Source organism: Lactuca virosa, chromosome 6, assembly GCF_052849685.1.
Source record: "Lactuca virosa cultivar CGN04683 chromosome 6, Lactuca_virosa_CGN04683_v6, whole genome shotgun sequence".
NCBI classification, from domain to species: Eukaryota; Viridiplantae; Streptophyta; class Magnoliopsida; order Asterales; family Asteraceae; genus Lactuca; species Lactuca virosa.
Window position 1 is genome coordinate 23287188 of NC_136431.1, and position 11813 is coordinate 23299000.

The 11813-nt window shown below is 39.7% G+C and overlaps 1 protein-coding gene across 3 annotated transcripts; it reads right to left on the reverse strand.

The window, feature by feature from the left end:
* Positions 1 to 7567: 7567 nt before the first annotated feature.
* LOC145121141 (cyclin-A2-2-like) lies at positions 7568 to 11475 on the reverse strand. 3 transcript variants are annotated; one of them, XM_079056924.1, is made up of 10 exons: positions 11354 to 11475; positions 9551 to 10213; positions 9056 to 9148; positions 8822 to 8955; positions 8652 to 8727; positions 8487 to 8563; positions 8376 to 8409; positions 8157 to 8306; positions 7934 to 8065; positions 7568 to 7843 (listed from the first exon to the last, which is right to left on the reverse strand). In XM_079056924.1, the coding sequence occupies exons 2-10, from the start codon at positions 10175 to 10177 to the stop codon at positions 7790 to 7792; spliced, it is 1377 nt and encodes a 458-aa protein (XP_078913050.1). In that variant the 5' UTR covers positions 10178 to 10213; positions 11354 to 11475; the 3' UTR covers positions 7568 to 7789. The 3 variants fall into 3 exon arrangements, with proteins under 3 accessions (XP_078913050.1, XP_078913051.1, XP_078913052.1); XM_079056925.1 differs by having other exon boundaries at positions 9551 to 10207; positions 11354 to 11474; XM_079056926.1 differs by lacking the exon at positions 11354 to 11475 and adding an exon at positions 10919 to 11016 and having other exon boundaries at positions 9551 to 10207.
* Positions 11476 to 11813: the final 338 nt, after the last annotated feature.

Below are 11813 nucleotides of genomic sequence, written 5' to 3' on the forward strand. Positions count from 1 at the left end.
AACACTACAACTGTAAGCCCAAAAGCTTAGTGAGTTACCCCCAAAATACCAACCATACATAACATACTCATAACATATCACAAATGGAACAGCCACGCATATCGGGTCTGTTGTGTGACTGGTCCGCCCGCACCGGGCCTTCAGTCCACCTGGTTCACCCTCCGAGTCTAGCCATGTACATCGAGTCTACAGTGTGATTGGTCCGCCCGCACCGGGCCTTCAATCCACCTGGTCCACTCTCTGAGTCTACAGTATGACTGGTCCGCCCACACCGGGCCTTCAGTCGGCCTGGTCCACTCTCCGAGCCTCGGCACGTCTGGTCCGCCCTCTCGGGGCCTTCAGCCTATCCGGACCGCTCGCTGGGCCTTCGGAATGTCCGGTCCGCCCTGGGTATGTTGGCCTACAGCACTAAGCAGGACCCGCCTCAACCCAACCCCCGTCAAACAACCATGTGCACATAAAACAAATAATTACATAACAATCCTCAACCAGACAACAGTCTAACAGATCACATAGCATATCAACATCCTAACCAAGATTCCGACCTAACCGGTCACTAGCATAACATTACCCTATATCTCGGGTACCGACCTTAACCAGGTCACTAACATAACACCATCCTAAATACCAGGATGCAGATCTAGCAAAACAATCACATAACAATCAATACCCGGATTTCCATCCGTTAAAGGGCCGACCTTGGTGCCGTAGACCCTGTCGATATAGTGAGGATAACTCACCTTGCGACTGCCGAAATACTGCTGGTACCCTTCTGGCTGCTATCTGACAATCCCCGCACTGCTGCTCCTCTAGCTCCCCGAACTATCAATGCCACAAAAACACTTAGCCCAAAACAATATCCTTCTAAGGGTAAATTGACCATTTTACCCTTAACCCAATCTGGTCCATGACTAAGGCCCAACACCATAATATGAAGGGCCCAACACTAGGTAAGCTTCTCAAGCCCACTAGTGACCCACTAATGGCCCAATTTGTTGCATTGGGCCAAATCCCTTAATGGGCCTCACCCTAAGCCCAAAATATATTCCTTGGTCCATATAATATGATTTCTGATGGCCCACTAAGGCCCAAATACCCAAACATGCCCCAAACCACGGCCCAAAAACTTACGATCCATACAAACAGAGTACGCAGGGCGTACCCCCCATGTACGCTAAGCGTACAGGCAGAATGGTGAGTACGCTGGGCGTACATCACTTTACGCGGGGCGTAAACTCGCTGAACTAAAAGTCCTCACAAGTTCTTAATGGCTTAAGCTCTTAAGCCCAAACTTCAGATCCATCGACCAAACATGCCTAGGATCCATAAAGTCTCAAATTTTATCACTTGGGACGTCCATAAAGCTCTTAACTCAAGGTCTTAATCCATTAAGACCCACCTACATCATACATGAGACAACCAAAGCCCTTGGGACCTCATTTTTCTCACTCAAGACCTCTCCTAAGCTCTGAAAGGACAGCTAATCTCAACCAACTCACATCATGCATCACTTTGGGGTTTTAGGACAAGAAATGATGTCAAAACTTCATAACACCAAGATCTACACAAAATAGATGACAAGCAAGAGACTTTATACCTCAAAAGGGCTCCAGAAGATGATGCCTTCCCAGATCCACGAGCTCCAGCCACCCAACTCCTTCCTTGACAACTTCCTCTTTTCCTCTTCCAAGCTTAAACCACCAAGATGAGCTTTCCAAGGCCAAGATCTCTAAAAATGGAGGTTGGAACGTTCTAGGGTTTCTTCTGAGGTTAGGGAGGCTGATATGGGGGCTAGGGTTGAAGCCATTATGTTCTATATATAGTGGCTCAACCTCAAATTAGGGTTTAAAGACTCTGGACGTACGCTGGGCGTACGCCCCCAACACTCGCGTTCATTTATCCACTCTACGCTGGGCGTAACCTAGCTTACGCTAGGCGTACCCAGCCAATTACACACATGCACTCCATGCATGCCTAGGACCCCTTTGCCAGATATTTCCTTTAGGGACCATTGTTGACACTATCTTCAAAGTGTCATAACTCCTTTATTCTAAGTCCGCTTCCGACGAACTTTATATCCACGGAAAGGTGGCGAGAAGCCCTATGCTTCTAGCAACACTCCCCGACCCGAAACCTTCTCGAATAAAACCCATTGCCCATAAAAGACCGAAACGCCATTACTCTTGATCTCGGAAGTTCATAAATAAGTACTTTTCGAACGGGGCGTTACAAATCGACTCGCACCCGAGTCAAATAACACTAAGGCAGGTACAGAACTCACAAGAAAAGTACCTACGCATATCACAATATAAGCACAAATATCTCAGAATAGAATAAACAATGGAATACATACCAGCCACGACATCAGATGCTGCGCGGACCTCCTCCGATGTCAGCTAGAAGGCTCTCCCACGAACCTTCGGCGCCTCGGCCTTCACGAGCCGGCTCTCGGTAGCTCGTACAGTAGCAGGTGCAGATCCCTGAAGCAGTTGGGGGCACTCGGCCTTCCGATGGCCGGTCTGGTTGCAGTGAAAGCAGACTGCAAATCCCTTGGGGCAATCCTTCGCCATGTGCCCCTCATTGCCACACTTGTAGCAAGACCCCGCTCGACATATCCCCTCGTGACCCTTGCCGCACTTCCCACAAGTGCGGCCCTTCTGGCCCCCTGATCTCGAATCTACGAGCTTAGCCCACTTGGCTGTCGGCTGAGACTGTGCCGGTAGCCTATCCCTCCCCTGAGACTCCACCTCCTCTTTGGCCTGAGTCTCCAGCTCAATCTCCCTCTTTCGGGCATTTGCCTGAAGCTCAACAAATGACCGATAAGTCGAGTTCGCCACGAACTCTCGAATATCCCTCCTCAGAATGCTCAAATACCGGCTCAACGTGCCTGCTCGGTAGACACGTGCTCAGGGCAGAACATTGGTCTCTCGTGGAACATCCTCGTAATCACTGTCACTGACTCTGTCCTCTGCTTGAGGGACATAAACTCTTGGGCCAACCGTTCCCTCTCCACCGGGGGAACATACTCGTCTCGGAACATCACAATAAACCTCTCCTAAGTCACGGCAGTGTGCTCTGCAGGAGTAAAATGAGCTGTCACAAACTTCCACCAGTCCTTCGCTCCCAAACGAAGTTGGTTCAGCGCGAACCGTACCCTCAAGTGCTCTGGACATGAACAAGTGTAGAAACACCCCTCGATATCAGAAATCCATCTCATCGCAGCAATCAGATCATGTGTCCCATCAAACTCTGGTGGCTTCGTGATGCTGAACTCCCGGAACAACAACAAGTCACCTCCATGTGGCCTAGCAGCAGCGACACCTGCAGTGACGGCAGCAGCAGCAGCCTCAGTGACAGCAGCGTATCGCTCATCAAATGTCTCAATCAGGGTGGTCTTTATAGACCCAAACATCTCGGGAATCTCTGCTCGGATGGCTGCGGCCACCTCCTCATGAATCATCCTCCGAATCTCATCGTCACTGGTACCACTGCCCCCTGGGTTGTGGCGCGTACCCACCATGATATCTCTCGTAATACAACATAAAATAATCAGAGACTCGCTCGAGTATACTCACACTCGATCACTCCCCCTACTTGCTCCTTAGCATCCCAAGGATTCTTACTTGAACTACTCACTGACCCGGTGCTTCCAGTAGTACGGGCCCAATATTACCTTCCACACCGCATCTGTAATCACCCCAAGTCCTCCTCCTAGGATTCCATATTGCAATTACTCTATATCTTGCCGAACACCGACTACTCTCATAAGCTCATTTCTGCTACATACGCGAACTCAAAGCAAATCACAGGTAGCAGTAACTCCTAGGCTAAGGCATCACAAATCAGGCCACTCTAGTCCTAAAATATGAAATACATAGCCTACTCTCTAGCATGCATAATATATCTCATAATATCTCATAACACAGAAAGTAAGGGTATTTTGGGAAATCACCGTTCGGGCTCAGGCTGATTGTACACACCGCTGTTTCTCGTTTTTCTCTTAGAACTCTTACTCGTTTTTAGAAAAAAATCGTTTCTCTTGAAATTTTTTCTCAAATCCTCAGTTTGAGTCCAGACATACCTGAAGGTGCATCCGAATCCCTCAAACCAAGGCTCTGATACCAACTTGTAAAGACGTAAATTTTTCAACCAAAATTTTCATTTCAACATAAAACCATATGTCATGTTTTCCCAAAAATCTCAAGTGTTAACATTAATACAATTATTTATCAAAAGTTGTTTATCACATAAACCAGGATCCTCCAAAATATATCTCCAAGCGAGTGCGTGTACAATCAAGTCGGGGCCTTTCCCGCGATCATCGGAAGTACCTGAAACACATAACACATAACACGGTAAGCACGAAGCTTAGTGAGTTCCCCAAAATACCACATACAACATATTAGCCACTCGAGGCTATAACTCTGTAAGACCCTCCGGTCGATGTGTCTCAGTGGGACCCTCCAGTCCCACAACTCTGATGGACCCTCCGGTCTTAACTCTGTGGACCCGCCGGTCCTAACTTTGTAAACTCTGAATAACACATAACATAAATCACACAGACATAATGCAGTAATATCACAGTACTCAATAAACACATAAGACCCTCTAGTCACACATAAATACCACTCTAGGTAAAGTATAGTGAGAAGACTCACCTCGTAAGCTAGCAAGTAAAATTATCATGCTCGGAAATCCTCGATCTAGTCTCTGCCTATCACAAGGATAATATCTCTAATTAATACTCTCCTCACACTCAAATGCACCAAACGTTGATCTCTCTTACACTCTAGCCTTAGAAATGGGTAAAAGACCATTTTACCCCTTCCTGACCTCCATCACTCCTTTGACCAACCCTAAAGTCAACAGAAGTCAATTCCAGTCAACAACCCAAATTGACCAGACTCGCCGAGTGCACTCGTGCGACTCGTCGAGTCCCATCGATTCTCGACAATCTCATGAAGGTCCAGCCCGTCAAGTTAACCCCTAACTCGTCGAGCTTTCTCCTGATCCAGCTAATCGGGACAACCCTAATCTACTCGCTGAGTCGGCTCATCAACTCGGCGAGTCCATTCATACTCAACTTGCATTTAGACGACTTTAAGGCAGGATACTTTCCCAAACTCTAGATCCATACTCTCAGGGCTCATTTATCACTTAAAGTCATAGACTTTACGTCCATGCATGGCATTTTGGGCATGAAATGCCAAGAACACGATCTAAATGGGTTCTTCACTCATAACTTCCATCAAGGTTGAATAAAGCAGGAACCTTTAGATGCTAGGGACCTCCTAAGGTCCAGATCTGGAGTTCAAGCCTCCTCATGAACCCCAAATCCTCAAAGTCCCAAAATATAAAGGAAAGAAGCCCTAATCTTCAAAATGAGAGATCTACTCAAACAAAAGAGAAAGGTTCGAACTTAATACCTCTAACAGAAGCTCTTGGACGTATAAGCAGCAGATCTAACAGCCTCTTCACAAACCTTGCTTGGAATCCTCCTTTTCTCTACCAAAATGCACTCAGAAATCTCAAGTAAGGCTCAAAACTCTCTCAAAAGCTCAAGGGGGCGATTAGGGTTTCTTCTCAGTGAGGTGTGGCCGCAAATGAGGCTATAAGTGCCCTTAAATAGGCCCCAAACCCGGGGATCTAGGGTTTCCACTCACAGCGCCTACTCGACGAGTCTACTCTCGGACTCGTCGAGTAGATCATTAAACTCATGTGGCCACACCCGCTTCTACTCGGCGAGTTATGGCACCAACTCGTCGAGTAGATCAATGATCCTCAAAAATAAATAATTAAAATAATATACATGGGAATCCGGATGTTACATTTACTATGTTGGTTTTGGAATATATGACTGTATGACTTGATGGTTTAAAAATGAAAATTTTTGCTACTATTTTGGGATGTTACATAAAGTCCTAAAAGTGTCCATGGTGCTACCATCTAAGAAGCAAGTCGACCATCAGGTTGCAAAATGCCAACATGGACAAGTGTCTCGTCTAATCGAATTGGCATATGATAGTGGATTTGATCTTTATGAAACTGAAGTAACCAAGGTAATTTTTGAACGCAAGTGGGAAACTTAAAGATACCAATATTTCGATAATTTTATTTTTTGATATCAACATGTTAATGTTTGGTATGTAGGAGGTTTTGAATGACAAGATTTAGCAACATGGAATTTGACCATTTGGTTGAATATAAAGATTAGGTTACTAATTTGACGAAATGTTTACTTTCTCATGATTATTAACTAACAAATATAATGTATCTGAGTGCAAGTGGGAATGTTTAATGTAGCAACATTTTGTTATTATTATCTTATCATAGAGGAGCTTTTGTTTTTTATATTGTGCATGTTATAAATGACAAGATTAAGAATGATGAGGAACACCATGAAAAGTAAAATGTACGAGTCCTACATTTTTAATCTTTATCACATTTTGTTACGTCTTTAAAGTGTATACAATCTGTTTTACTAATTTTTTATGCCATGCAGGCACCAACTGATGGTTCGCAAATAAAACAGTTGAGTGATAATTTTGAGTCGTATCAAGTTGATGTGATTAAAGATGTATGTAATGAAAAATACATATAAAGTACATAATGTTCGCATAAGCATATTATATTAAGATATTGTATTCACAAATGTTCATTTTATTAAAGAAATAAAATGATTTTGGACGTTTGCAACGTCAGAATTGGATTAGGTTGTGATATTGAATCTTCTAAAGATGAAGAAATTGAGGATAACTTGACATATACGGCCTTGGAAGATTCTCCAATGCATATCAAGATGCCTTATGTGGTCGTTTATAAATGAGACAAAATTTTCTGCATTCGAGCTCAGACTGACTGTGAAGATGATGCCGCTTGTGTTTAACTTTTGGACATGTGATTAGTCCAAACGAGATGTCTAGGTGCCTATGGAGGTGTTTTGAAAGAAAAAAAAAATTAAAACCATCGGTTTTCAAATTCTCACGAAAATATTGGTTCTTAAAAGAATTTTACTCTATATAATTTACATTGATAAAGGAGCAATTTGTATTTTTATACCTTGCAGTTTTCAAAAATATAATTCAAATTGTTTCATCTTTGTGAAAGTTATCCCTGTGAAAAAGCAATAGGATAGTATAAATATATTCAAGATATATCTACATCATAATACTTTAATTAATAATATATTGATTGCACAGCTTTACTACTTGATACCTTACCCAATTTTGAAAACGTTGATGGTGGGTCAAAAGCATCTTAAGATAAAAAGGAAATACTTTTAACAAAAGTAATAAACGAATTTTACTTTTTGTTGTTTAAAAGAATAATGTCGATAAAACGTGTATAATGTTTAATTAAAAATCAATCTACCTTATTATTATACTATACCTATAATTTATATATTAGGTTTACATGATTAACTGTTGATAATGCTTTTCCATAGCAATAGAAACATTCCACCACAGTGAGTCCACAAAGGGTTTGGACCAGCAATCCAGTTTCACCACCGGTGGGCTTTCTTTTGGAACAGTGTTGACCAGCCCAGCCCAGTCCATAAAAATTAAAATGAAAATATAATAATCAACAAATAGAATTTTATAACTGTAAACATCAATGAATTGTTTTAGATACAAGCTGTTAATTTAATTATATAGCAGCCATAATAATGTGCGAGATGCACAAAGACAGCTCTCGAAAAGTTACAAGTTACAACACAACCAGTTCCTGTTCCTTGTGGATAAATCATCTTGTCTTATGTTCACACGTCAGCATCTAGTCAAGTCAACCATTAGGTCAACGGTATCACAGGTTTTGGCGAGGTTAAGGTTGCAACACTTTTATACTGTCATCACAAAACAACTATCATCAAACCACACAACACAAAATAAACAACAGTAAAACAGTAACAGTGACAGTGTTTCACTTTTTTTACCTGTTTTTGTCTGTACTTTTGGCGTATTGCAAGAAGGCGGGGTGAATTGTTAAGTTGAATGTCTTGCAGTGCAAAAACCGTTGCTTTTAGGTCCGATGCTTTATAATTAGTATAATGTTCTAAGGTAGGATTCTGCAATAAATATTTAAGGTTAATTTCAAACCTTAATTTCTGCTAAATTTGGATTAGAACTAAAATTAAGAAGTAAAGATATTAAACAGACCCATGGATGTTCAATCTGATCAAGTGTCCATTTAGCTAAGAACACAGCTGATGCAGCAACAAGAGAAGGTAGAAACTTTAAAAATCCATACTCAATCAGCGTTAATTCTGCTAAATAGTTTGCCAGATATTCAAACTCTACAAATGAAACCTGCATATAAATTTATTTTTAATCATTTACTTTATATTATTGTGGTAGTATGTTTATGACTTTATGTACCTTGTAAGAACTTTGTGCTGCTAAAATAAATCTCCTGAAAATAAATCATTGTGTATTAGAAATTTAAAAGTTTTGAATTGTTTTATAAAAAAAGTGGAAATGGAAGTTTACCGAAGGAACTTTTTTACAGTTGGAACAGACAGATTAAAGCTTAAAACTTCAAGAACTTGATACTCCATGTCCAATACCTGATTCATAAACTTAATTTTTTATATATATTTTTACACAAAAGTTTTACTTTAAATTATAGTAGTGATTGATGAACATATGACATACCTCTCTTCTAGTGTAGGTGCCATCTGTGATGAAACAGAAGTCTTCCACACGTGGGGCACAAATTTCTTCGTATTTCCTTAAAGTTTTATAAATAAAAGGATATATTAATATCATAATTTCTGTAAATGATGGTTTATGTAAAATTTATAAATAAAAATAAGAAAACTAACGAGGCAATGAGCATGCAGGTTATTCCAAGCAATTGAAGTCTTTGTTTTTCAATGTACATTTTAGAGAGACAACGATCAATAAGAGTGACTGTTAAGTAAAGTGTTTCAGATGCTAGCCTATATTCTTCACAAACCTACACATCAAAAAAATAGTCATATTATAAATAATAATAATAACAGATTTAATATAAATGATAATTTCTTGTAGAAAATGAATTATGTTGTAAGCTTTACCTCCACAAGCCAATCAATAAGAATACCACGCATTTCTTGTGTGATGTCTTGTTGCACTGTTTGCATATAATCAGATGAAGACCTCCATTTTAGCTGATGAAAAAAGAAGTAATTAAGAATTTCCTTTAATATTTGTAAGTTATTGAAAATTGGAGGAAATAACAACTCATAATAGCAATATACATGCTTTTAACCAAATAGCAAAATGTACTTACATTTTTTACAGATAATAGCAAAATGTACTTACATACCTTTATTATTTACAAGTCTCGTCTTATATATTGTTATTATTGATAAAGAAAGGTAAGTACGTTGTTATTATGGATAAAATACAAAGTGCATTGCACATATTAGTAACAAGAAGAAAGTATGTTTCTACTTTTTGCAAATTTTCCTTGGTTATATTATGTACTTTAAGAATAGACCTTGCATGGTTACATATAAATAGAAGTTATAAAAAAAATGGGGCATTAAGTATTAACAAAAAAAGAGTACCTCTGTGACACGTAAATTGTTATATAATTCAACAGCATATAAACTGCACATCTGTGGATCTTTGTGCTTAGAATCAATGTCAAGAACTTCTTCATCATTTGAGGAATCCACTTTAATGGAAAGCTGTGAAGTTATTTCTCTTAATTCCTTTATGCTCTGTTTGTTCATATCTTCAGTTTCTTTTACCTTCCCCTTTTGCCCCTGAGAGCCCACACAAACAGCTGGTTCCACTTTCACCATGTCATAGATGACCTTCATGCTTAAATCATCAAAGGCCATGTTAGTGACACAAACATCTGGTTCCAGATTCACCATGTCATTGATGACCTTGATATTTAAATCATCAAAAGCCATGTTAGTGACATCTTTGAAAACAGCCCTCCTTTTGGACTGAAAGCTAGAGCCAACATCAATGGAGGATTTGTTATCAGATGGCCCTCTTTTAGACTTTGGTTGTAGACCCTGTTTGGGTTCTTGTTTAGCCAGAGGGTGTAGTGGAGGTAAATTTCCAGATATGCCCAAGGCTTTAGCACGTGCTCTAGTAATCCTTTCAGTGGGCTTTTGAATGTTGGCAGAATGTACATTTTCTTTGTTCATATCTGCTTGTCTTGCCATAGAGTGGTTCATGATGTTAGATTGACTTTCTTTCCATGAATTCTGCAGCTACAACATGTAAATTCAGGTTAGCAACTTGTAACATACTTATTTTGCATAATAGTTGCAGCCAAGTTTGGGAAGATTGCCAAGTAGATGTTTTTCTTTGATAGTATTAAGCTTTTATAGACTAAAAACAGAACATTAAGATATAAACAGAACCACATAAAGTGTCATAAACCAAGAAAATTTCCAACACATAATCATATTAGAATTCTTAAATCTGCCTAGAAACATAACAGACAGGCCCTGTCCTCTTATAACTATTTTCCATTGTTTGATGGTGAAATTGAAATAAAGAAATGTAGAATCTTTTCACTTGGCCTTGTAATTAAACACCAAATCTATAAGCAATTGAGGTTCGATTAGGTTAAGCATAACATCGGAGCCATTTGGGAACCTTTACAGCATCTTATCGGGGTAGATCTCTAGATCCTAATAAAGCAAGCATGCTTAAACATTCAGTAAGGAATTAAGATTTTCTCCGAAAGAATTTAGAAAGTAAGAATGGTTTACAAGCATATCAAATACAGGATCGTTTTCGTACTGATAAACTCGAATTAGAATAGAGTAACAAATCTAAGACTTCGTGTTTTAAGAACATGCCTGTAATATAAAAAGCTAACTCAGAGTTCCATAAATAATTTATAAGAATAAAATAACACAAAACAACGAAATCGAAATAAAACTAAAATGTCAAGGAATTGTCAGAACCCTTCATGTTACTTCCAGATTAATCTACAGCTATACAAGTACATCTGCAGATCGAACGCCAGATTCATCAATTGGTTGGCCAAAAAACAAAGTTTTTGTCCTGCCAACACACATTTCACTCCAACTAGAAAATTTGAGTTCGATTTTCAAAAGCTTGAAATAATTTGACTTCAAGTGCAAAATGAGGTCAACGACGTTAGGTAGAGAATTTTGAAAAATAGAAATAATAAATTCGTGAGGCGAAATTACAGATCTGTGCATTTCATTCATCTTAAATTCAAAAATTACAATGCAATCACAAAAATGGATCCATAAAACATAAACTTTTAAAATGTGTTTTGATGCTGAAATTTCTATGTGCGAGGCCTTTACGATGAATAATGTGGTTGGGTGGATGTGCGTGACAGAGAGAGATAGAGATGTGTGTGAGCTTACTCTGCATTCGAGAGCTCGATCCGAGAACCAAATCAGTAATGGTGATCTGAATAGAGCAGCAGAGCTAGGGCTCCTTCGAAATGCATCATGCGGAAGCCATAGACAGTCTGAGTGGTAGTGAGTGGATGTAATGTCTATATATGTAGGGGAGAGGGTGGGGGCGTGAGAGCGGGATAGGGGTACAGTTTAAACTTCCAAAATTCCGAAATGGGTGAATTACAAAGATAATCCCTCCACTATTGTCTAATTTACATCTTTTTCCAAAATAAGTTTTTTTTTTTTAACGACTACCGCGCACACGTTCATTAATCTAATCTAAACTACATCTTGGTCTCAAATAAGACTTGAAATTTTAACCTATTGGCAGAGGGATGTCTTTCCCGATGAAAGGGATCAACATTGTGTTTCATGTATGTTACTTGAGAAAATGGTTGGGAGACAAGGTCGATTTCATACCTTT

Coding starts and splice junctions, on each gene's coding strand:
- LOC145121141 (XM_079056924.1), bottom strand. CDS start 10,177: ATGAACCACTCTATGGCAAGACAAGCAGATATGAACAAAGAAAATGTA. Junction 8,564..8,651: donor GCACCTACACTAGAAGAGAG/GTATGTCATATG, acceptor TTTATGAATCAG/GTATTGGACATGGAGTATCA. Junction 8,410..8,486: donor ACTGTAAAAAAGTTCCTTCG/GTAAACTTCCAT, acceptor ATTTATTTTCAG/GAGATTTATTTTAGCAGCAC.